The 27,061-nt window shown below is 36.8% G+C and overlaps 1 protein-coding gene across 4 annotated transcripts in view; it reads right to left on the minus strand.

Moving 5' to 3' along the window:
• Positions 1-3,792: 3,792 nt before the first annotated feature.
• Positions 3,793-27,061, minus strand: part of KDM1B (lysine demethylase 1B) — a 29,368-nt gene continuing 6,099 nt past the window's right edge. For all 4 annotated transcript variants that reach the window (XM_064506975.1, XM_026112741.2, XM_026112767.2 and 1 more), the window contains 17 exons: positions 26,142-26,253; positions 25,229-25,345; positions 24,346-24,384; positions 23,052-23,256; positions 21,672-21,856; positions 20,580-20,756; positions 19,649-19,723; positions 18,310-18,447; positions 16,690-16,861; positions 15,537-15,664; positions 13,916-14,047; positions 13,148-13,222; positions 12,152-12,268; positions 11,022-11,147; positions 9,430-9,552; positions 7,311-7,463; positions 3,793-6,670 (listed from right to left, as the gene is read on the minus strand). In XM_064506975.1, coding sequence (XP_064363045.1) covers positions 6,587-6,670; positions 7,311-7,463; positions 9,430-9,552; positions 11,022-11,147; positions 12,152-12,268; positions 13,148-13,222; positions 13,916-14,047; positions 15,537-15,664; positions 16,690-16,861; positions 18,310-18,447; positions 19,649-19,723; positions 20,580-20,756; positions 21,672-21,856; positions 23,052-23,256; positions 24,346-24,384; positions 25,229-25,345; positions 26,142-26,253 — 2,158 coding nt within the window. In that variant the 3' untranslated portion in view covers positions 3,793-6,586. The remainder of the gene's footprint in view (positions 6,671-7,310; positions 7,464-9,429; positions 9,553-11,021; positions 11,148-12,151; positions 12,269-13,147; positions 13,223-13,915; positions 14,048-15,536; positions 15,665-16,689; positions 16,862-18,309; positions 18,448-19,648; positions 19,724-20,579; positions 20,757-21,671; positions 21,857-23,051; positions 23,257-24,345; positions 24,385-25,228; positions 25,346-26,141; positions 26,254-27,061) is intronic.

A 27,061-nucleotide genomic window follows, 5' to 3' on the forward strand; every position in this document is an offset into this window, starting at 1 on the left:
TTGTAGTAAAAATTCTAAGGAGAACTGTTACAATGGGATAGTGTGCCTCTATTCATTGTATGTATTACCTGCAGCTTTAGAATTGCATTGATGGAATGTAAATGAACTTAGCATCCTTCAGTACTTTCTTTAAATTGCTTAACTACAACTAAGTATAGTCCTCAACTGAGAAGAAACATCTGAAGTGAGCTGTTTCTCTGCTAACACATGCTAGTCTGGCCGCAGCTGATACATTCCAGTTCTTTGTGCAGCTGGGGGAAAGGCTGCAAGACGATGCTTGAAGGTAAATAAAATGGTTTATCCTGATGCTATTGGATTAAAAAAAAAAAAAAAAAAAAAAAAAAAAAAAAGCTGATCAGTACTGTAAGTCCTATACAGAGATACTCATAAAAATAGGAACTGTCTAACTGTATAAAAGGCAACTGAATGAAGTCTTAAGTTGCATACCTTAAAAAAGCTTAAGATTACATTCTGACAGTAATATTCTAGAGAAATCATTCTAATATCTTGATTGCTTAAAAACTTTTACAGAATAATTCCTATGGTTCAATGTGTTTGTTCTTCTGTTCAGTTAAGACTTTGTTATTCAGTATTTCGGACGGTGACCTGCAAAGACATGTAAATTAATCTGAATGACTTGCTTATATAATCAAGGGGTTTTTTTTATTATTTTTTATTTTTATTATCAGCGAGCTCAGCTCTTGAGGTCAGAGTGTATGGGCCCCATAGAAGAGAGAACATGGAGGGCCAGTTGGGGAAAGGGAGGAGTAGAAATTTGGAGTAAAGAGGAGTTAGATGTCTTCAAGCTAACAGCAGAATTGGAGTTGTACGTTAACTCATGGTATACTGCTCAGGCATGTCTTGGTTCGTTTAGCAAGTTTGGAAGACACATCTGTAAGTACTATTCTACTTTTTCCAGAAGTTTTAGTCCAATAGCCCGCTTGGACCTGAACAGGCTGTTTGTAGCATCCAGGCTCTTTCTGCATTACCCTGTTACAAGGCACGTGACAAAGCAAGACCTATGAATGGCTGGGTTTGGACTACACGGCACTAAGCTTGGACTTAAAAATAAACCTCTTGGGGCTTAGTGCTTATCTGGTCAAATAATGTTCCTGGCAGTCATCATTGTGATTCCTATGAGGCTTATTGGCTCTGTTGCCATTTTAGAGACTGGGTAACTCATGACTCTTTGGGTAGGTCTATTTTTTTTTCTTGCTTTCAAATAAGAATGTTGACTGTAATCAAGTAGTTTATGATGAGCTAGATGAAAGCATTCCTGAAATGACTTTTTTTAAAAAAAAAATAATTTTGGTTTTCATCTTCTAGGAATAACAGTGGAAAGACTAGAAGACAGCGGAATGCTGTCTGAAAACTTGTAATGAGAAATTCAGTAAGAGCAGTTTCTCTTACTGCAAAAAAAAAAAAAAATTAGCATGCTTGTGAGCATTCAAGATGCTTCTTGTCTTCCCTGTTCAAAGAAATGTTTCTCCTGCCTTCGAATTCAAAAACATTTCTAAGACCCTATACCTGGAAGTTGTAGGTTTAAAAATTGCTATCCAGATGGACCTTGACATGGAGGTCAGGATGGGTTTACTGGAGCCTCGTAAAGTTCGACAAAAGCAAATGCAGCATCCTCTATCTGGGTTGGAATAACTCCATGCAGCAGTGTAGGTGTGGACAGACTGGTTTTGAAGCAGCTTTGCAGGAAAGGACCTGGGTGCAGGGGGGATTCTCATGGACAGTAAGTTGAACCCACCTCAGCAGCGTACCCTTGTGACAAGGAAGGCCAACAGAGCTCTGGGCTGTTTAAGCAAGTGTGTAGCCAGCAGGTTGAGGGAAGTGATTATTTCCACCCTGTTCAGCACTGGTGAGACTGCATGGGCAGTGCTGTGCCCAGCTTTGGGCTCCCCAGTGCAAGACAGACGTTGACGTGTGGGTGCAAGTCCAGTGGAGGGGCCACCAAGATGGTCAGGCGCTGAGGCTGAGAGCGCTGGGTTTGTTCAGCCACAGGAAGAGACGGCAACAAGGAGCTCTCACTGCTGTCTGCAGCTACCTACTGGGAGAGCATAGGGCAGACAGAGCCAGGCTCGTTTTGGAGGTGCACAGTGATTGATAAGGATGGGAGGCAACAGACACAAGATGCTGCAAGGAAAATTCCAGCTCAGTGTTAGGCAAGAAAAAGGTTCACCATGAGGGTGGTTGCACTGGAAGAGAGGCCCAGGGCAGCTGTGGCATCACCCCACCTTGCGACATTCAGAACTCAGCTTGGCAGGGCCCTGAGCCACCTGTTCTCTGTTGACCACCTTCTGGACTTGGGCCACATTATCTGCAGAGGTCCCTTCCAATCTAAATTAAATTTTGATTCCCAGAGAAAGAGTGGAAACTTTCCCATTTAATCCTGATAGATTCACTGTTTGAACAGCTTACCAGTAAAAGTGTAATTTATACATTGCTTTGAAACTTTTAATGGCTGCAGGATAGTGGAGTAAGAGTAATAATCTCATACAGGTACTGCCTGGTGAAGTTTAGAGGCTCATGTTAGGCCAAAACAGTTTCAGTGAGTGTAATGATCTTTGACTAATTTATGAAGAGCTACCTTATCAAAAAAGCCTTATCTCAAGAAGCAAACTTTGTTAAGTCTATTCTTCTTATGGGTATTAGGATGGCAATGTTCCCACACTTGCCTTGCCTTTGCAAGGGGATTTGCTCAATGGACTGCAGTCATTTCTGGACTTACTGCTTCATGTTCATTTGTGAATTAAGTTTTAGACAGCTGAGCTAACAAGAAAAAAATATCCCTTGCACTGTTGTCTTGGAGGTCTGTGGGTTTTTTCCAATGAAGTCTACAAATCTGTATGTTATTTTAATTAGCAGTATTAAGGTTAGTCTTTTGATTCCATTTTAAAGATTGTGTCATTGTTAGAATTAATTGTTACTGGTTTTCAAGAGCAGTGTCTAATGTAATTAAAATCATTTCCTATAGGGAGTTAGCATTAGGAAAGCAAAACAGGTCTCTAAAATACAAACTTTTTAAAGTACTAAAAACTTTCTAAACTGCTAAGGAGGTGTGCCAGGGGGAGGGGAAAGCAGTGAATCTTCCTTCCATGTAGGAATGCTTTCATGGTTTTGGAGCTGTAAGTGTTGCTGCTTTCAAACAAATATTGGAAAGGGGAAGGATTTTTTTAGTTGCCTGTAGTCAAGTATACACAAAATGAACATGTAATCACTCTTTAGCAAGAACAAGGTAGGCAGCAGGGTTATCAGAACTTGTCATTAGGCAACTACAACTTTTAGGACTACTCTGTATTTTAAAGGTTTTGGGTATACAGTCAGGCTTGCACAGGTATATGTATGCTTACAGTGATCAGAGCTAGTAGGAACCTTTCAGGACCATGATCTTAAAAAGTGTATGTGCTATAGTTATTCAGTGAAAAGCATTACCTGTTTCTCTAGTGATTATCCAGCTATTTTAAGATTATGGCCAGTGCCTCTAGGGAGTTCTCATTTTACCTTAAATTTCCAACTGGTAAGGAGAACAATCTGATACGATCTTACAAATGCTTTGAAACATTTGAGACAGAAGAGACTGACTTTGTATTATGCTACTGGCCAAGTAATAGCAAAGTTAGTGCCTATAGCTCAGAGATGGTTCTAGAACAGCACTATTAAGGAAGTGTCTGAATACAGGTATTTGCTAACATGATATCTTGGGGCAGTACCAGATTTAACAAAGGTGTAGGCTTAGCCACTAGTTAAATTTCAATAGTAATAATAATACTACTACCATGAGCATCCTATGAATACTTTCCAGTTTTATTCTGCTGCCGTAGCATAGTCACACAGAAGAGTTGAAGTGGAACAGATCATGCTCTGCATTCAAATATTTTTGATAACATTTAAACAAATTACTCAAAACATTCCCCAGTTCTTTATTTTCAGGGAATAAATTATACACAAAAGTAAAAACACATACATGCTTGAAATAAAATTTGACATAGGTATTTAAAAAATTTGGAAACATTAATTAAAGAATGAAGTCTCAGAACCAGCCTGATGTTCTTATACATTTTAAACGAACGTAAATTAAAATGCAACATACTCGTTTTATTTACTCCCCAAACTTAAGTGCAGCACAATACAGTTTAAGTGCCTTTTAGCACCAAAGTAATATACAAATATTTAATAGACTAGACCATTGGTAAATTTATCATTTATTATCCTTTTTTAGTGCTATAAGAAGTATGCAGCAGCTAAAGCCACATATAACAGAATATTTGTTCATGTCCATCTCTATTCTTTAGAGTATAGCATTTATCTACCTCATAAGTCATGGAGACATATAAATCCCAAAGTACAAATTAACAGCATGGAAGCAGATGCCTGAAATAAAGCGTGTGCATACAAACGTCAATGGATTGCTGAAATGGAAGCTGAACTTGACTTTCCAGACAGATCGTACTTAAAATTTAATGTGTCTATGTGTTATAAAGTTGACTGAAGTTCTAACCAACGTCAGCTGGAGCAGCCATTAAATATAATTAACGTTTTGGGCTTGTAAAAATAAGCTTTTTACCACCTTCCTAAGCTGCACTCCTGTTAATTTTGTCATCTATGGTAAACTTGGAAAGAAACAGGGAACTCAAATGTGCAGCTCCTGTAATCTTTACTAGTTATGTTATAAACTCACCTGTAATATGTGAAATTAACAAAGTGCAAATGATTCCCAAAAGCAAAATATGGAGTTTGATTATCTTTTATCATCAGAGGATTTTGTCTTGCTTCTTATAATTTAAAATTAACACCTGAAAATGTTTTAAAACTGTACATATTAACATTTATGTAGAGAAAAATTATGAACAGTTACACTTTTCCAATTAACCCATATTATTCAGCTTTAAGAAGCAGAACAGAATATATATCTGAAAAACATCTAGTTATATAAACATCTTCACCTTGTAAATTAGAGATTAAATAAAGATATTTAACAAATATCATAGCTAATCTAAAAACAAATTATTAGGTATTTTAAAACTGGAAGAAATGCTTTTATTCAGTAGGATTTCTTAACGTTGCTTGTTTTTTTTTTTCCCCCCAAAGATACAGCTTCATAGAAATAAGCACTGTAATTCAAAGAAGCTTGGTGTGTCGTTGTTACATGAACAGATTTAAAAAAGGAAAGAGCTGATGCACAAGAATGAGGGGGAGAAAGACTAAGTGCTTACTATCCTTCCAGGAAACATGAGGGCTATGCCGTAAAGTTACAGAGAAAGTGTGGGGGAACAGAAGTAAAAGTTGGTTTTAATTTTTTTCCATTAATAACCTTTTTTAACGGAACAGTATTACAACCAATATTCTGGTTGTGCCTGTCTTATTTCTATTGAAAGATAGGTACTTCCCCTGTCCCATGGAAAAGTTATTAGAGAGATGCTTAGCCCTTACTGAATTACTCCCTCAAGTCATTTTTAATAATACTTTAAAAAAAAAACTTCAAAGTGCAAACTACCTTGTTTCAGCCCTTCATAAAAGTGTTAATATTTTTCCTCATTCATCTTTACTTATTTTTTAAATATGAAAGCTGAATGAGCCATTAAGAACTTAGAGTTCTTCATCCCCCACTGTGCCCTCATAATTGTATCAGTAGATAGTTCATCTACTCAGCCCAAACTAATTTGAAAGTTCAGTTTCAAATAAAGTCATAGAAACAATATTTTTAAGCTGTTCTACATGATCAGAAGCACTTACGCAAGTCTAAACTTACCCTATTATTGTAACAAGGAAATCTCTGAATAAATAGCAGAGAATATTTCAGTGAAGTTTTTACAGTAATGTAAAAGTTCAATTTTTCCTTTCAAACTTTAATTAGCTCCAATAACCCTTCTATGATTGCACTGTAAACTGTTCCAGCAGTCTGATTTAAAGGAACAAACTTGATATTCCAAAGCCCAACTTGTGGAGAATAAGCATAAGAAATATTATAGAAGAGGTTACTGATTGCAAGTAGAAAGAATGATAGCTGTGTTTTTCTTAAAGTAATTCTAGAATCTGCCTAGGTTATTCAGGCTTTTGGGAACAAGTTTCAACTCCTATGAACATAATCAACCTGAGAAGCACAGTTAGTGGAAAAGCCCTATCATTGTTACTAACTGCCAGCATTTTTTTTAATGCCGTACATTAATATTGTTTTAATCTGACCTTCTGAAATGAAGGTCTATAATAGTATGACTTAAGCCATACAGAAAAGGACTCCCAACAAAAGTTCCATTAGCTAAGCTGCATACAGTAAGTTTGCCAGGGACTCCAACATCACTCTCACTAGTAATACCTTAAGGTGTGTGTGTGCGGGGGGGGTGACAACAACAAAAAAAACAAACGAAGAAACAACCAAACAAAAAACCCACAGCAATATGGATCATCAGGCTTAAAAGGGAAAAAACAAACAAAACAAACAGGAAAAGGAAGATGAAGATTTTATCTTCAGGTACCATATACTGTTTAAGCACCACTTAGGAGCAAATAGGAAACTTGAAGATAGTTTTGCCCACAGAAAACAATCAAAAATATATCTATAAACACAAAATTTCAATACTTAAAATGCTGCTATTTTGCTTGCTTCTCGAACCCCACTCAAGTAAGCTCCTGTAACGGTCTGAGGAAAGTGTCTATTTGTGGCCTGTATTTTAAAAAAAAAAAAAAAAAAAAGTTTTGAATTGTTTCTGAAACAGAACAGATAGTTTTAATTTATATGTTCATTTATATTTTCCTAAAGCATATACTAACAACTAAATGTTGTTAAAAGCTACAGAAAGTTCCTTACTAGAAAGAAACTTAAGCAAATATTGTAGAATTTAAGAGGAAAGATTTTTGATTTTTGGCAACTTCAAAATTTGCAAGCAAGTCAACTAGCAAAATGTGTAGACTGTTTTGCTATCTGCACGTTAGTGAGGCATGTAAGTACTGTTTCAATACAGAATGCACGTCTCATCAGCAGAATGCATTTGTTATAGCTGTGTTATACACAAATGAAGTAGCAGGAAATTAATTTGACCAAAAATGTGAGTGAGTTGTGTGGTCTTGTCATATTCTACACCGAGTGGTTACATAAGCCACACGTGACCTGACATATTTGGTAGATTTTCCATGCCCAACACTAATACGTCTAAAGTTGTCTATGTCAAAATCGAGAGATATTAGCATATTTGTGTAATACTACTTCTGTACTACCTCTATATTAATAGTGTTGGTTACAAAAAGATTTTTTCATAAGACATAATTTCCCAATAACTTTAATAAATAATAACTAAGATACTTACCTCACCAGCAAAAAAAATTGTGCCTTGTATGTCTTCAGCTATAATGTCATAAGCCTCACCACTGCCTCCTGTTTTTACAAAACTATATGCCATTTGGAGCCAAGGGTCTTTGCTCCATCGAGTAACAAAAAACTTCACTGGGTCAGGAACCTCCTGCATAATCAAAATAAAAGTTATGCACTACAAAGAACAAGTTATATTTGCATAGTATTCTGTTATAAGCAGCTTCTTGTAATCTTTTCAGAGTATGCAGTATTATTACAATACAGATTGGAATTTAATTTTGGAATTTAATCCAATTTTACTTGTTATGCCACTAACCACCAAAAATAATTTTGCTTGCTAGACTTGCCTGATGTCTGAAACAGGAATTACACTGTTCTGAATGCAACAAATCTGGATGTTGTAATATTCCTAGAGCTACACGTGAGGGGGAAAAAAAAATCCTCTCTCAAAATACATACATACTCTTCCAAATAGATAAGAGGAATCAGTTTCCCAAAGAAAATACTAAGATCAATATTATTAAACATGATTGTGTGTATACACGTTTGTGTCATGATGCCTTGTAAATTCTAGCTTGTTAAGTCTCAAAACGGGATCAACATTTTGCAGATGATTATATTCTGATGGAGAAATAATATTACTTGTCTAAGATCAGCTGGTTTGAAAACTACCCTTAGGGAAAATACAGAAAAAGTCAATGTCTATAACTCTAAGCCATGACAGTAATATTTTTTTATTCTTTATCATGTTTCAGCATATAAATCCCACCCAATTCTACCAGAAGGAGCCCAGATAACAATTGTATGAAGGCTTAATCAACTACAGGTGTATCTTACTCTTGAAGGGCTTGTGGCATACAGAGCAGCACCGCAATTGTCTCTTATACAACATGTGGCATCAACAAATCGACAGGTATTTCCATTCAGGTAGCACCTAAGAGACTAATGCTCAAGCAAGCAAAACAACAGCTAGCCAAACAGCTACATATGGCAAGTTACATGGACATTCAGGAAAGAAGTTCTGGAATACTTTTGAAAGCTACCTTGTCTTTGAAAACCCTGCTGCAGTGTGGACACGTGACTGAAACCACTGAGATCAAAGATCTGTTTGCTTACCCGTACATTCTCAGGAGATCAAAGTAGCAGGTATGTGGACTTACCTTGTACATGATTCTGGTAGCTGTAGAGCTAAAGTATGTTTTCCAGGAAAATTCACACTTTCAGATTCCAAAGTTTTTTGGAGATCATCACCCTTAACATCCTAACTATCATTAAAACCTGAGAGATCAGCTATGAGCATTAAGACCAAGTATTCCTTGGGACCTAAGTGCTATAAGTAATTCTAACTGTAAGATGTTCCAGTCCATAAAGTGGAATGCAAATAACATTGCTAAGTGATAGTCCTCTGCTTGACCCAGATTTAACTAATTTTCATATTAGTTGCTATCCTGATGGTGAGCTGGAGGGCAGGGAGTTGAGAGAGGGGGAGTGAAGGGATTTTTTCCGAATATTCTTTTATAGTCAAGGATGTAAGGCCCTTGACAGATCATCTTGCCCATACCTCCACCCCAGCGCAGCTCAAGCAAGGCTGCTTCCCAATACAGGAGTGAGTTTGGGGTTTGTTTTGGGGGATTTTTAGTTGCTTTTTACATTGGAGGAAAAAATCAAATTAATCTAGCTTAAAGTCTTCATAATGGATTAGAAGCAGAGATGATTGATTTAAAAAAAAAAAAAAAGTTACAGCTAAGTAAGAGTATATTGGTACTACCTGCCTAAATTCTGATTTAAATTAATCGCGCTTTCTAAAAGTGCTTTAAAGAAAAATCTATTTCTGCTTTTCCATTCAATACCCTTTTCCTGCAGCTCAGACCTATGATAGCTCTCAATTCACATTCTTCCACACAACAAGAAACCAGACATGATGTTTTTATTGTATCTCAAAGGAAGCATATCCCTTCAAACATGCACAAAAATAAAAACAGTCTAATATTTGAAGGATTTTCCTATACCTCTTGAAGCAATATAATAGAAAGCTCATACAACTTACAATAGGTCTCCATTTATGTCTGTTAGCAAGTTAATTCTTCTCGTTTAACGGAATAGTTTTCTCTTACCTGCTCCTTAAAGAGCTCTCGAAGTACAGTCATACACTGTTGCAGTACTTGTTTATCATCTAAATTCTTAATGGTTGTCACAGCATCTCCAGTGACCACTGACATTAAAATGCTTTGTTTGCCCTAGAAACAAGACATTAGCATATCAAATCACTTCCAAAAAAAAAGATTACTTTTTTAAGAATTTCTTGAAAAGTCACTTTAGATTACTATTTGCCCCAAAGATTTTTCAGCTGGGAAGTAACTTGTGCTCTGGTGGAAATCAGTTATGATACCTTAGAATAGAAAGTTCATCTTCTACAGTTTGCATGCTCAAATTACAAATGTCCTCTGGTATCTAGTTCAAGACAGATCTATATCATGTGAAAGTCAGCCCTTTTACAACTTGCTGAATTATCTGAAAAAATCATATTTACCTATTTAAAGGCTATACCAAAAGACTTGGCATTTAAGTCTTTTTTGTTGTGACAGACCTCTCAAGCTCCAGTTCCTCTCCAATTTCAAAAGATGGTAATAAAGAGAAGCCATTTAACAACTAGTTAGATATATTTTGGATTAAGCCACTGCTAAGTTCTTAGCATCAGATTTTGGACCAAGAGATGAAGTCTCTGCTACCACTCAGAAGTTTCAAAGATGAAGTGGTGACTACAGAATAGCACAGAGGTTCTCATCTCTTTTAAAGAATTCTCCGTCTCTTATTTATAAGGCAAATCCACTTCTGTTAAACTTGTTAATTATCAGCAAATTAAGAATTATATCTGGTGTGTTTGGAAAGCACCAGTTGGGCATACTGAACTTCATGTAGAATGAGCTCACCACTATTGAAGAGGAAGCTTCTTTAAGGAAAGTCATAAGCAGATACAGATACTGTAATAACAGAGCACAGTCTTCACAGGATGGTTTCTTTTGGGGTAAGCCATAAAGTTACAAACAGGCCTTTTAATTGCTGTCAAGTAATAAGCTGCAGTAGTTGTAAAAGCATGAAAAGGTAAGATTTGAATGTTTAATGTGTCTGATAGACACAGGAGGGGAAAGAGAAACATGCTATCAATACACTGGTTTGAATTAGCTTTAAAATCCATGAATTTGGAACTGACTTCACAGACCTCAGTTTCATTCAAAACCTAGTCTCTGTCTTTTCTTCTGCCACTTTGCATCTCACATAGTCATTCAGGCCAGGGCAAGCGAGTATCAAATATTAACCGTTAATAAGCCAGAACGTTCATTCTTACAAAAATTTTAACTGGTTTAAATAAGGGAACAAAAGGCTTGAACGGGAAGTGACTGGTAGAGACTGGTAGTCTTTTTCCTGTATTAGTACATCTGTAATGAGGTATTACAGACTTGTTTTCAGAATAGCTTTGAAACTTAAAAAGAGCATTAACTTACTTCCATATTATTTTGTGTCCAAACCTGGAAAAACATTCCCATTTATTACAAAGAGGTATCAATCAGCTTTTTGCTGAAATACTGCTTCCATTTCTCATTAACAGTAGCAGAAAAAAGAAATCTTTCATTGTTCAGTAATTATTTCACCTAGATTTCAAACTGAATTTCTGAAAAGCCAACAAAAAATACAGAGCATGTAATACCTGTGGATCCATGTCATAGAAAACACTGAAGAGCCCACGCTGGCTGGAATTGGGTGGAACATGACCAAAAAAATCAGCTCCTTGAATTTTGCTGTCCCAAAATCTGTACGGAAATTGCAAGGCAATCTGGGGGTAGAAAGGGGGAGAGAGGATCAAAGATTTTCATACCTCAAAACTCACAACTGCATGGTATGTTACCTGTTCTTCCAGTTCTTCTTCCCTTTTCCCTTCAATTACAGACACCCAGTTGTACCAGAGGGTCTCAACAGAGAATATCTGGGCCTATTCACCAGGGGGACAGGGAGGGAAATGAAACTGCTGAAGTCTCACAAATTGAAAAGGCACAGACAGAATCAAACTCAAAAGTAATTAGCTGTGGAAAACATTTGGGAAATTCAGCAGAGAACTTTTACAAACTCAATGTAGAACTCAGAAATCCCCCACATGAGGGTGGGGTGGGGTGAAAAAAAAAAAAATCACTGAATCTTGCCCTTGAACTTCCACATTGGTATAGTACTATTTCTGGCATTACTTCTCTTGCTGTTTTGTTGCAAGTACATGACTTACTAGGGATCTCCTCAGGAAACACTATCTTTTTGCACTGGGAAAATACATTTGACTGGGAAAATACATTTGACTTTGGTCAAATTCACAACTTTCAGTATTCTTGTGAAATAGTTAATTTATGAGGTCTAAAGGAGCTCGAATAAATATATTCTGAGAATTTGGGAAAATCTGAGACCATTATAAAGGCTTGTTTAAAACTAGGTACAAAGAGCTCAAGTCATGAAGTAATATTCCACAAACAATTTCCTTTAAAAGTGACATTTACGTTGGGAATTCTAAGCAAAAGAAAAACATGTTATCAAAGAGATCATTTTGCTCTTCTGGTCTTTTTAATAATAACAGAAAAAAGTAGCATCTGAGCATGATGTCTGCTCCCATAATCCTTACTTCTCTGCCCCACCCCCCCAAAATGCACGTACCAGGCACATCACAGAAGATTTTGGCTAGAGAATACAAGTAAAAACAAATACGTAAATCATAAGAAATATGCAGCAAAAGCAACAGGGCCAAAACAGCTAATGTTTCTTTGCACAGAAACTGAAAGGTAATTTTAAATTACATACCTTCTCAATGACTCCTGCTCCCAAACTATTAATGGCTTTAATTTTTTTTTCTGACAATGGAGGATTAAATTGAATGGCATTCTTCTGAAGAAGGGCCAGTGGTACAGTGACTAATACCTGAGGAAAAACAATTACAATCACAACAGTAGCAAAAGCTGAACACAACAGTTAAGCTTAATAGCATCCTCTTAACTATCTTGGATTATTCTTGTAGGATGCAGCCTAATACTCACCAGGCAACTCAAGATTAGTGTCTGATTTTACTGCACATTAATGGAAAGCACATACATTACATTTATGTGAGAACAAGGGTCTCAGGTCACTGGTTTCTAAGCTATAGTCTGTTGAATTGCTTCCAGAGTGGCTAAACATGCTACTAATTTTAATATCTCCTGTAAATTATAGTCCATGCCTATCAAATTAACAAACATGTCTTTGAAGGGAGAGAAGATGGTCATCGGTTTTTTTTCTCCTCAAACCTCTAAAATCTGTTCAGTAACATTGTTGATGTCAATCCAATCTTGATCAAGCTTATCAAACTTAAGCAGCACAAAGCAGTGGGGAAATCAGGAAATAAGGGAGACTGAGAAATATGAGGCATCAAGTCCAGCATCACAAAGGGAACAATTTAACAGCACAGATTCACATGTCATACAAGGTAAAGCTGAGTAGGGACTGTAACAAAAAACTGGAGCTGTCACTTCAGAGACCAGATAAAAATCCATTTGCTGCTGCCCTCCCCCTTGCCTTTCTGGATGCCTGGAGAAGCTGCTGAGTCCTCTAAGTCAACAAGTACTCAAAAGTCAAATATGCTCAGTGAAAAATAGTCACTAGGTCATCCAAATATGGGTCATTAGAATGTATGATTTTTTACCTTTTGGGGGAAGAAATTGGACTAAATAGTATTCTGAGAGGGGAAAAATAAAGGACATACTACGATCAATATTGTTCTTGTGTCCCCTATAAAAATCCATATACTTGAAGCATCATGGGTACCTTTTGGGCTGTCCACACTGTTCCTTCTGCAGTAGTAACCTGTACTTCTTCACCAGAATAGTCTATACTGTGTACCTATTGAAATACAAATGCAAAGAGATTATAAAACAAAATCAGTATATAAAATATAAATTCAGACAGGAATAGCTAATTTAGCACCAGTCTGCAAACTAGATATTGAAGGATACAGATTTCCAGGCAAATATTAAAAGAAAGAAAAAAAGAAAAGAAGTCTTTATGGAAGCTGATTAAAAAAAATCATCATGATTCTAACATATCAGCTCATCATATTATAACATGTTGGTTCTCAAACTCCTCAGACAGGATTTCCAGGAATAGTATAGTATTCATTACTAGAAATAACAAGCTGCCAACACAAAAGAAGGAAAATAATGGTATCCTTCAAAATTTAAGTTAGTTACAGAAGTAGATTTTCTATTAGTGTACACTTTTGAACAGTGTTCAAATACAAATACTAATCCAACTTTAGACTGTATTCCTAGGATGCAAAAATACAGCTGTGTTTTCAGTATCAGATTTAATATAAATAGTATCACTCAATGATAATGGCAATGACAATTCTTTAATTTCTGATCAGTCAGAGATTTAAAACAAAAAATACTGAAATTGTCTTCTCTTTTCCTAAAGACAAGTTGGAATACTCAAAGGACCCGATTTGCCAGGTGGGAAAAAAAAAATACAAAGGATATGATTTGATGCTTCAAGGCAAACCAAGCCAGGCACTGCATCAACATTTTCCAGACTTACTGGAAAATTCAGCCGGATGTCCAGCCCTTCTGCCAACGTATCAATCACAGTAGAATATCCCACAGTTAGAAGAGTGTGATCTCCAGCAAACTGAGCAAAAAATTCATTGTGGTCCCATGAACGTGCAGATACCTGTGGACAGAACATAACAAGCTGTCCCTACTGCTGAGGCAACATGGGCACTTTGCAGAAGTCCCACAATTTAAAAGAAGCCACCCTGTTTGCCCTCACAACTGGAAAAAAAATTATGTCACCAGAATATATGGCAACGGCAACAAAAATAAACAGCTCATTTACCTAAGGCACTATATGCCATGTAAATTGCTGGATTAAGAAGTGTCATGATATAGTTTGGTCACTGGCAGGTAAATTATCTGCTTGGTACAGAAAACAAGGGAAGTAGGAGAAAAAGATCAGGTGATTTTGCAGGTATTTATTTCCATTTTCTATCTGTAGCAAAGAAATCAGACTTTACAGTCTTAAGGTATCAAATAAAAACTGAAATATTTTATTTCCCAACATTAAGGGGAAGACGAGATACAAAAATCGAACGAATTTTTCTGGCACTTTGTACATTCTTCCAAAACACATTTCATTGACCTCCATCCCCCCGCCCACACCAAAACTCATAGTTGGTACAATAGCGGTATTTGTACTAAGCAATCACATCTTGACAGTCAAAAATTGGAAGATCTCAGACTGCTATTCAAATCCTAATCCCTATCACTGCAGATGTTATATTTTTATATATATATGTTATATTTTATATATGTTATATTTTTAATTTTTAATTTGAAGGTAAAGTAAGATAAATTTTAACATCTTTCTTATTATCCCTTGGGTATTCATGAGGTGTGAAAGCTTGACAGATCAAAATATTTCACATTGACTGAGCTGGTATAGCACTATCTTGCAGATTTTTGTTATGTTCTTATATGCTTCTCAGTTCAGATCACATTTGTGCATCTGCACATATCAGTCATTCCACTACTACAATATATTTGTCCCTAAACAACCCAAGCAACAGGACTGAGTAAATATCAAAGTTTGATATTGTTTGCACTGTGTTATTTCTTGAACCTGCTGGGAATCAAAATTAAAAGTGAAGTCACAAGGAAAGCCGAGTATCACATAGTCAACAGAATACCTAGGAGTAGTGAACTGGGGCCCACCGTCATGCTGTTGGAACACTTCAGAAGTTAAATGCATTTATTCTCAAGATACCTAGCAAGGTAGAGAAATACCTCAGTTTTTAAACACAGGACTGAGAAGCAGAGAAGTCACACACAACATCTGAGGAGGATCAGTTCTCCTGTGAATCCTACTGCCCAGAATCTCCGCAGAATGCCCTTTTCCACTGCACCAGCAACTCTCAACTTTTAACTTAAAAGAGGATCTCAGTGGAAACACGTCAAGAAATCCCACTAGGTTGCCTAAGGAGGTGTTGGAATCCCTGTCACTGGATGTTTTTGAAGAAAAGGTCAGGGATACAGTAACAGTTTACAGATCACTGATTCTCCCTTGGGGCCGTGGGATGGATCATATGACTTCTCAAGGTCACTTCCAACCCTATTTTCTATGAAACTCCACTATTTCAAAACACAGCTGTCATAAAACTCACCTGAGAGAGATTGGTGCCACAGGCATACTCCAGATTACTGAGATGGAACTGTAGTACTTTTTCTTCCAGCTCACTGAACTGGATACCAGACTCCTGAATAAAGGCTTTATAGATCTCTTGTATTTTCTCTGTACAAGAACATGTTTAAAATAAGAATGTAGTGAGATTCATCACAATTCCTATCACATCACAATATGCTGTTCTGTGGATCACAAGATTTTCAAGGTTATTACCAGTATCTAAGCACTAAGATCTTTTTCTTCTCAGAGAAAAACTACAAGATTTCTGTGGTGATAAAACTCAACTTTCTTGTTTAAACATAGGTTTCCTTAGTAAAATCCTTTTCTTCAGAAAGGAAACATGTACCTTCAGGGAAAAAAAATGGTAAAAATGATTTCTAAGAAAAGAAGATAACAGCATAGTTGGGATAGCCCACTGAGACAGGACATAAAATCATTGTTTACCTACCATCAATATACAGTTGATGATATTTCAAGGAAAACATCCTTCTCAAGATAACAGAGAATCCTTCCAAAAAAATCCTGTTTAATTTTTACAAAACTGAAAGGGCTGAGAAATTAGATCCAAAGTTCACAGAATAACATAAGGATTTACTAAATTAGTCTTCTTATACCTATGCTGAAAAGATTTGGGAGGTAATCACTTCTGAGCAAGATTATATTTTCTTGTGGAATATACTGGCATGCTCTAAGCGTGATGGATGGGACCACTTTTGCCAGCAGAAGGCTTTGATCAAGCTCTTAGATTAGTCAAAAAGAACAGAGAGTTATGGCTAGCTATGGCATGCTTCAGCAATTTAGAAGCAAGTCTTTTGAACTGCTGTTGTCACTGGTTATACTGAAAAAAGCTAAATCACGAAAACAAGATACTACATCAAAAGTAATACATTGTTATAAAAGCCTTCAAATTAGGCTTCCTTAAAAGTTACATGTGACATTTTGGTCCAGGTGTTATGATGATCAAGCTCCCCTTGTCATTAATAGAGCCAGGTTTTCACTGTTGGATTTAAGGCCACACATACAACCATACACTTCTAAGAACATATGAGGTAAAAAGAAGTAGATACGAAACTCTAATTCCAGTGATTATGAACACAGCCACGTGTTCATGGTTAAAAATGTATCTCACTTACCACCAAGAGGGACATCATGATGTTGGGTTTTATCTTTTCTCCACTCAGAGACAACATCCAGGATGGCATTGAAATGAAAGTCCATGCGTTTATCAATAGTGGGATCTGTTATCCTTCCACCTTCCTGGATCAAGTCACATCTCTCCCCCAGTTTGTGCATTTTAATGCCAAGCTTAAGAGAAAGACATTTTATTGCTTTTTAAGCATGGAAAAGCTAGAAGTTTTTCAAAGTTATTTAAAGTTAGATGGATCCCTCAGATTTAAGCAAAATCACTTGAAAATATCCAAGACTTTAACTAATGTCAAATTAACTCAGATTTTCATCCTCTTAAAAATTGGAGTACCAAAGTCTCTTTCCCTTCTATCTCTCAATTCTCCACAAATTCTTTTTTTTTTCCACTTTTCTATCCTTTCCTATATCAGGGATTTCCTGAAACCTCACCTCCAACTTTCCTATCAAGCCAGGGGCTAGTACGTAGATGTTGGGTCTGGTAATCAAATGTGATGAACCAACGTGTTCTTCATTTACACCTCACTCTTATTTTCTAGTTGTCATTAATATCAGTTATTTTGCACAACTTTCTGCTGACTGATGCCCAAACAGTTCCCTGCAATTCAGAAATTACCAGTTATTGCCAATTTCCTTAAGCAAGCAAGCAAGCAAAGGAATGATTTTGAGTTAAACCTAGTATCTTGCTCTGCTTGTTCAACTCATGAAACACACAAAAAATTAAATTAGAATAAAGACTTTTTAATGTTCTACAGAGTCAGTCTGGAGAAAATAGCAAAAATGTAGCACTGACTTCTTCCTAGTGCCTTGTTACTTAGAGCACACTCCAATGTTTTTCTCATATCCTCACATATCTCTAAGCTGCTGCTCACCACTGCAGATCTCTTCTCAAGATACAGTTGTACTTTGAATGAAAGATGACATCAATGACCACATAGGGATGAGCTCCCAATGTGTATTCAGAAGTCATTGCTCCTCACCTCATAACTAAAACATGATTTTAAAAAAAAATACATTTTTATTCTTCATGACACTATAGAGTGCTAAACAGTTAACACTACATGCCTCTCTGAGCAAACTCCTTGCTCAAGTTCCACTTGGACAAATTCAGCTTCCTACCCAAAAATCTAGTGCATTGCATTTTGCAGTGGCAGTTGCTGTACTTTTTAATTGTAACTTATGTAGAGCTGAACTAGAAATAGAAGCCAAAAAAGGCAAGTCTGCTATAGAACTATGTATTAAGACAGCATAGCAATAGCCTCCCACAGTAAAGCCCTTTTCAGTTCCAAGGATTTGCCTATACTAGTGTCATCAGCCTGCCAGGGACCTGTTACATCACTATCTCCAGAAAAGGGCAAAAACATGGTTTCTTGTGGTTCTGAAGTTGGAGTTGCACTGTGTTGCTTTACAAAGTGTCCCTGAAACCATTCTACAGCCCTTCTCTGTCCACAGCTGTTACCAAAGATATGATACCAACATGAAGTTTATTTACAGCTGGGTTTTAATCATGTCATAAATAAAGACTCCCACCCTTATCCACCCACCCGAGCCTGGCTTTTAACAACAACTTTTTCACTAGTAATAATGCATGACCACTGCAGGGAACCCACTTGCTCACACATTAGTGCCATTGGGTTGTTGACACAGCCGTTGACGATTTGTGCTCCTCTTCCAACAGTGACTCCTTTGAACGTCTTATCATCCCACACTCGACCACCAATTCTGTCTTTAGCTTCCAGGACAATGACCTAGGACACAAACACAGCTTAGTAAATTGTAAAATTTGATTATTTTAAACATACTTCTTCAACTCCAGAGTGAAGGAAAAAAAATCAAGTAATCCAGCAATGCTAACAATCTTAACATTTTATTTTTGGTTTGTGAATGTAGTTCTTCCCTTTCATTTATGCATTTAAATTGTCTTTTAGAGGTTACCCTTTGAGACATATACACATAAAAACTTAAAGAACAACCTTAATTTTTTAAAAAGCTAAAGACATATCATTTATGAAATCTCAAAACTGGAGGTTAAGGCATGCTACAGGCTATTAAACACAATGATCCAGGTGCAACTTCCATCTGAGGAAGTCCATGAACCTTTTGGAGGAGTTTATTCCTGGGATATATGAGAAAGGGGTATTCTTGGAATATTCCCACTATTTTTGCATACCTTCTTCAGCATCCACTACTGGTCATAGCCAGACACAGGATACTGAGCTGGATGAACCTTTTTGTTACTCTTACTTGTTTTTATTATCTTTTTATTTTTAGAGAAAGGTGTTTCAAAGCAATGGTTTAAAAGTGTGTAATAAATTTACAGTATATTTCATGTATAAAAAAATATTCTGCCAGTTGATATTTACATATTTTACTTCAGGAGAGCTTGCCACAGGACATGATGTACCAAAAAGCATTTCCTTAATCACCAGCCCCACAAACATTTACATGAATAAGGAGTCCCATAGATTTTCATAATACTCCAAGGTGTAAAATTATGTCAACATGGAAACATTGTGGGGTCAAATTTGCAATGATAAATAGAAAGGAGAAGGGAAATGTGAGCAATTTTAGATATACTTGCTTTAATAAACAGATTATACAACAAATAAATACAGTAAAGTGCACAAAGCAAAGAAAATTTCCTCTTATTAAAATAGCCGTCATAGTCCAGAGTCGCATTATTTGGATGTGAATATCCATGTCTCTGCTACCCCCAACCTAAGTCTACATAAAATATTAATTGCTTGCTTTGTTGAACTTTAAATACAACTAAACACTGGTTTAACAGTAGATGTAGATTTACTCAATAAAACCCCAGAATTTACAAATGAATTAGGATGCTCTGTACAGAGATATTTATAACAGGACTGTCGTTTTCTTCATTTTGATGAAGAACACTTTCAAAGTAGGAGTCTGATTTTTTTAATTATGCATTCTAAAGTTTCTTACCTTAATTCCGAAGTTGTGCAGTTGTCGGGCTGCTGCTAATCCTGCTGCCCCAGCCCCAACAATAATGACAGATTTCTAATAATAAATAAATAAATAAATAAAGTTTGAGCTAAAGGAAAAAAAAAAGATCATTTCACACATTTTTCTTGCTAAAGTTAAAATATCCACAGGTTTCAAACGTTTAGGCTCTCTTGTCCTCTAAAGTAATCAGCAAGAAAAGGCCAGTTGTAACTTTGAGGATAGTTACAGTTTAAGCCCTTTAAAAGCAGATGTCTCTACTCATTTTATCTAAAACATTTGAAGTTGTCAAACAAGTAATACAATCTAGAGCATAGCACTTACCTTGTAACGACTTCAATCACAAATGTAGTTGACCATTAAAAAGCAGTTTATAAATTAAACACACATACAAATACACTTTCCATATATAAAGCAACTTACTATTTCTACATTTTCCATTACAGAACATATTCATATGGTAAGTTTCTGTGAGATGTCATATAAACTGCTACTCAAAAATATGTACCCTTTAATCACTGTTCTTGCAAAACAGTATGGAATAGGAGTTTCCTCACCTATGGAAGCGCAGGTGTATTACAATGTTAAGCCATGAGAAGACCCTAAATGTACTGCATGTTTTTCACGCAGTTTCCATCTGGCTGAAGAGCTTACGGGAAGCACAGGGACTGGTTTCCACAGATTGTAGTGGGAACAAATACCTTGCTAGCAAGAGTCCATTGTCTAATGTTTCAATAACCATTGAAGGCAGATGAGAACTGTGTGAAAAACATGTAACATGTCTACTTTTAGATGCAATTCTGACATGGTTTGAATGACAGATCATGAGCAAAAAATCCAAAACCAAAAATATATGATATGTGCCATTTAGTTTTATAGCACTAATAACATAGGGATTATTACAACTACTTACATTATGATATTCTTTAGGAAGGAGATACTGGTCAGGACTGACTGATAAAATCCCTGTATTAATTAGCCCTTTCCTTGTCATAAAATAAAGTATCCTCTCCATTTCCTGTACACAGCGAATACGCACAAGCCCCCGAACAATGATATGATGAACACATTTTTGAGGAGTAAGAGCCTCCTGCAGAAGGGAAACAAAAAAGGGAAGTGTTGGTAGTCTAATATTTTCATGTGTGTACAACATATTTAAACTGTAAGTCAGATGTTAAGGGTTAATCATGAATCATACAGGTTTCTGAGAACATTTAAAAAGTTAGGATGTGGAAGATTTTTGCCAGCCAGCTTTACAGAGTATTGTCAACAGTTTATCTCTTCCAGCTTTCCTACAAACAAAAAGCTAGATTATCACAGCAGAAAAGCACGAGTCTACAAGGTACTCCTGCAAACTCCATGGTTGGCTCTATTACTACAGGAATGGTATTGAAATGCATCAAATGAAAATGAATTCATTGCAGAAATGCATCCAACTGCTAGCGATGCTCACAGGTGGCACCTCAGCAAAACTGAAGTGAAAATAGATTAATATCCAAAACCTTCACACATTAATAGACATCTGTATCTGCAAGCTTGCATATGTGAAATTTCAGCGGGCTCTTGCTTTCATTTATATTAAGTCCAAGTAGAAGCAATTCTATTGAAGACAATGTCATAGAGCTACCAGAAGCAAAAAGGCAATCACTTGCTATTCAACCTTCACATGGGGAAAAAGAAATAAAAACACTAAAGCACCCACTAACACTGTTTAGAAATGTTCAAGCATCACTTTAAAAGTTAATAGCTGGGTAGATGTAGCAAAGTTTTAATACTTTGAAAACTTTTGCATTTTACTGCAAGAGAATCTTCTTGGCATTAAACAAATTTAAAGCTTTTTTATTATTATTCTCAGAGTGGACTTTCAAAAGGATGGGAGCAATTTTTGTGCTGCATAAGGAGATGACTGAGAATAAAGTCCACTCCCTTTGCCCCCTTCCCCCCAGAAGCTCCCCGCCCCCAAAAGTACCTATTACCTGTAAACAAAACAATTAACATCACTTACCTTGCAGTTTGTGTACCAGAGAGCCAAAATCAGGTTTCTCAAAGCCAAGTACATGGTAGGGTCTCGTGAATATTCTGGGAACTCATAGAGCTCATCCAGTTCCATGACATCTGGCCTCACACAAAGTGCTTTACCACATTCATTGGGCTGGTAAAAGGGCTGGAAGTATTTGTTCATCCCTGCAACTGAATAAAGACACACAGTGAATTAGTCATACTCTATTGTTTCTTCCCTGTCCCTCTAAGATGGCCCATTGACCTCACATACATAAACAAGTAATGAAGTATTTGAATCTCTAGCCACCTTTACAATGATTTCATTTGTATTATTCTCCCTCTTCTACCCTCCAGGCTGTGCCCTCTTCTACCCCTCCAGGTAGAAGGGTAATAATTAGTACCCTTCTACCTGATGTGTCGTGGCTCTATCAGACCTTACCTTTTGTAAGAAAAACAGTATGTGCCCTCAGGTACCATGACGAGTCTAACAAGGGACAAGATCTAAACTCAAATCTGAGGCCTACCACTGGTGTTGCAAACAGTACAGGTTCATGCAGTCCTCTGAGCCCCTTTCATCTTCAACTCCCAATACTGCCCGGAGTGGACAGAAACTAAAAGTAATCATCCTCCATATGCAGTATTGGTAGCTCTGTGTAATGCAGCTAGTTTTCTCCCTGTTTGTTAAGCAGACAGGTATCTATTGAATAGATAAGCAGATTTATTGTCAGCACCTAAGGAGCACAAATCCTGCTAGGATGCGGAAACTGAACTTTCCTCAAAGCACTCACTCTGAGCTAGAATTGAGGTATATCAATAAGCATGAGCATGGAAATCCTGAATTACCATTTTTCCTACCTGACCTGTTTTGCAGATCAGTAGAAGATTTGCACTCCCAGGCTCTCAATCTCACAACTGTCATTAGCAAAGAGTTAAGCTAAAGAGAATCTGAGTGCCTTAAGGAGTCTAGTCCTTTCTCCAAAGCCCCAAAGATCCACAATATCGAAACTAGCAAAATCATGGGGGGGTTTTTTTTAGTTGTTTTTTTTTTTAATAAATCCTCATTTCCTTAAGAATGCAAACAACATTTAAGTACCCACATGTTAATTTCTCTTTTCTATCAACAAATGATAGATGGTACTCAAAAAGCCTATGCAGTCTGTGCTTACACCTAAAAGAAATGCCATGAGAAATGCATTACCTTTGGTTTACAGGCAAGTAAATTATGACGCAGAAGTACAGAGGCAGTCACACAGAGGGTGTGTATTAGTGCTGAGAAAAGAGCCAGTGTTTCTGAGTCAGGAGCATTATGTGCCTTAGAAACTCAGCTACAAGACAAAATTTACCACACCTATTTAAGCAACAGAGCCCTGCAGATGGCCCTTACCAGTCAAATTAGGCACGCTCTTTAAGTGCTCTAACTTCACAATGTTGGATTCACCAGGTAATCGATTAGTGCTGGTACAGGATGGACTCATGCCCACGCAGTCTGGATAATATGCAGCTAGAAAGGGAGCTGCCACACTGTCTTTCAGCAAAGGAGGGAGTATGAGCATGGAGTACCACCAATGGTCTGAAACTTCAGCCACTCTCTGGCCAAGCGGAGAAGTGAAGGAAAGAGGGGAGAAGAGAACACGTCAGTACTTGGAAAACGTTGGAAAATGAACCAATTCCCCCCTCCCTCCAAAACTCAGACCAAAAAGCACTAGAAGTACCAATCTCAGAATTGCAAGTCATAAAGACATTTTCTCTCCCTCTTTCCCCTTCCTCAGCCTGACACAGAAAACTGTAGCATTAACCTGCTCCTCAGAAATGAGCTGAAACTTCACAAACTCCACACCCTTGTGGAAAGCAAACAGACAAGACATGCCATAACAAGAAATCTATGCCTCATGAGGCCCTTGATAAAATGTTTACAGTTGTTTATGCATCCAGAAATCTGAACTTAGAAAAGTCCAAACTCACTGATCAATTTTACTCAGATTCCACTATCCCCATCAAAGACCTTCTAAATCCCTAGCAAACAGTGATGATTCAGCCTTGATTTACAAATCAAAAATGCATTAAGGAAACTAAAACACAAAGCTTCCACAAGAGTCAACGGTAATTCACTTGAACGTTTCCTGGGATAGGGGCACCTCAGGTACACTTGCCAACACCGGCTTATCAATCAGACAAAAGCTGAAATGCAGGGTTACATTATTATAAAAGCATTGCAACACCAAAGTACACCAAGTATAGTTTTGTGTTACGAGAGGGAAGAGAGAGAAAACATGTTTTGATGTTCTTGTGCGGTTTCAAAAAGAGATGACTAGCTTTAACTAGGATAGAAACAACCTGAAAGACCTGCAAATTTTGGGGAATGGATTTTTATTTGAAAGTTGGCAATTGAATGCTGTCTTGCCTGCTCAAAACGCAGAATTAGGACTAAACCTCAAATCACAGAAAGACACCAAGAACACCCAGAAAACTATTTTTTATAGGAAGCAAAGAGAGGAAAAAGAAGAGAAAGTAGAAGGCAGCCCTAGGCTCTGTTGCAAATAGTGTCTGACAATTTCCTGAGCAAAATGCATAAATACCACCATAATTAGCCAAAGGACTAAGAAAAGGAAAGACATAGGCCATGCTTTAAGGTTGCTTTTATACTCTAGGACAAACGATGAGGAACAACCACTACTCACCAAGTCCTCAGGCATAGAACACTGGTCCGAGCCCTCAGTCTGAAAGAAAAGTGAATTATATCAGTACTATTCTTAAGCTATACAAAAAAAATTACTATTTTTTAATTTTCTATGCAAACAAAAAATGTATTATTGTTAGCTTTGTGTAGGACAGATGATTACTGATCTATCTACTCATCAGACATTAAAATATACATCCTGTTCCAAGTGGCTTAGTGGAACACTGAAAGAAAAATAAAAGGAATGGAATTTTAGAGAAATTCTGGAAAGATTCCACATTTTCCAGAAAGATTTTTCCAGTCTAGACTAAAAATAAATATGAGATTTTTTAAGAGTATCTTTATCACAGAATTTCAAGCTGAAATGTTTACCCTTCCACTTTTCATATGGGCAGCATTTGCATCTCTTGTTTCTTACTATATAGATTCTATGGCAGTATAAAGACTCTTTGAAATTTCAGGAGTTATCTTCCTGCTAAAGCCAAAAATGTTCATTTTAAGCCCCAAGAAAAACTTGTTAAAAATTAATAAAAGCTCATAGAACTTTTCAAATGTTTTCCTCAATAGTGAAGTATGCTGAGCAAAATAAAACATTTGAGTGTAGGTTTATTTTGTACATACTGATATCTTTCAACAGCTTCAAAATTAACGATTTTACAACTGACTGTGCAGACAAACAGTATTCTGAATACTTCTGTTTTGACATTTTCACTCAGTAACAAAGAGTCCAAACAGCTTGTAGGGCTCTAATCATGCAGTTGTCCAGGCCATCAGAAATTGTTCTGATATTAAAAATATTAAGCAAAACAAGAAGAAATCAATGTCTGCAAACAAGAAAATCAGCTTGCAGTTAGTTTCAATATGAGCAAAAAGATCTGTGTTACCTTAGTAGAATTGTTCAGTTTCATACCACATCTGTAGGTTTTTGCTATTTGTGGTGTCAGCTGGATTTCCTTTGTCAGCTGACGCCATTTACCACATTCTGGCTTTGTGCATTGTACCTACAAGTTAAAAAACAAACATGTTTTTACTTGTTACGGTCTGATCATAGATAAGGTTAATGAAGCATGCTAACCAATAAGAAAGAAGGTAAATGTGAGGGAAGCATTAAATACATGTTAAATACAATTGTTAAATTGATTCCCATGTAATCCACATGTCACAAGCAAGACATTTGGTATTTGTAAATCTTGTGCCAATCTCCCATGAGAGAGTAAATTTCACCATAGAACCTAACTCCAGAATTAATTCTACATCTGATTACTACTGTCTTTAATGGGCTTTGCAAGCATTACTTCAAAATGGTGTTGTTCACCTCTAAAAGAATACTTCCTGCCATTCCAGTCTTTCCTTTTCTTCTACTCCCTTTACCACGGAAATAGAAAATCTATTTTTTGGAAAACGTACGCACTCACACTTTCCTTTAGGCATGCTCTCTTTTTGTACCATGTCTTATTCTATCTGAACACTGCACATCCAAGCTGCTACTTCACTGAGAAAAAAGAGAAGGCTGTCCTCCTCTCTTTGGGATTTGGCGAAGATCTCCAGCAACAGAGAAGCTGACCAGAATTATGATCTTGAGCCTTTCCCCAATGCTCTAATACCAGAAAGCTCCTGTGAAACCTCAGCTGACCTGCTACCTGATTACGATATTAGAAACTCTTTCAGAGCAAGAAAGAAGGAAAAGATGGAAAGGATGGAACAGAATAAGGTAATTTAAATACCAAAACTGTATACTTTCTTAAACTACCATCACATTGAAATACACCCTAACCCACAAATCCCTCCCTGTCTTACCCAGTAAGGAAGCTGTTGATCAGCCATGAAGGCTTTTGGACTGGGCTCACTTTTACCATTACTTGTCCAAATCCTTTTCCAGGCAGTATATTTCTCATAACCATCTTTATGGCTAAGAAGACAGAGAAAAGAGAACAGCAATCAGTTAGAAAACTGAATGATCCAGTTCATTTTAAGCAACAGCTGTTATTCTAAAATTAAACATTTTATATAAGGACAGAGAAATGAGACTGAAGATAGTCCTGTATTTTTCCTAATAAAAAACAGAGACAGTCATGGATCTTATGATAGTGATAAAGAGCATCCTGGCTGCTATGTCCTCTTGATAACAAGCATACATTCGAGCATCTAAGATCCGGGCTGAGTTACACGTACCGCTGCGCACATGACCACCTAAAAGTCTTAACAGAGCTGGACTCAACTCCCACTCACACGGAAAGCACTTTGGAGCCTAGAGCACTCTGTGAGCGTGACCAGTATCTTCACAGTCACTGAACTGCAAGAGTTAATCATAGGAAGTTAGTCATCTGCTCACTGATTTGGTTTTACAAAGATGCAAGGTCTCCTAAACTCCTGTTGTAAAGTGAAATTACCCTATGAAGGAAATATATTTACTTAAACTATTCTTATTAGTTAAAATTCTATGATACTATTTTAAAAAAGAGGAAAGCTTTAGAATAACTGTACAGACAAAACAGCCTGCTTAAAAGCAACTGGTTTAGTTCGTGCTAATATGTATAAGTTGATCATTAGCCCATACAACACCTGCCATTTTCCAAGCAGCATCTAAGCCCCATTTCAAATAAAGCAAGCCAGAAGACAATCGTGTGTGTGTGTAGATATACAAGACATTTCAACGGTTGTGATGTCTGCCAAATTTTTAATAAGCACTGAAAAGGCGCAACCTTAATTAGCAAATC

The sequence above is a fragment of the Dromaius novaehollandiae genome, chromosome 2 (genome assembly GCF_036370855.1).
Source record: "Dromaius novaehollandiae isolate bDroNov1 chromosome 2, bDroNov1.hap1, whole genome shotgun sequence".
Lineage (NCBI taxonomy): Eukaryota > Metazoa > Chordata > Aves > Casuariiformes > Dromaiidae > Dromaius > Dromaius novaehollandiae.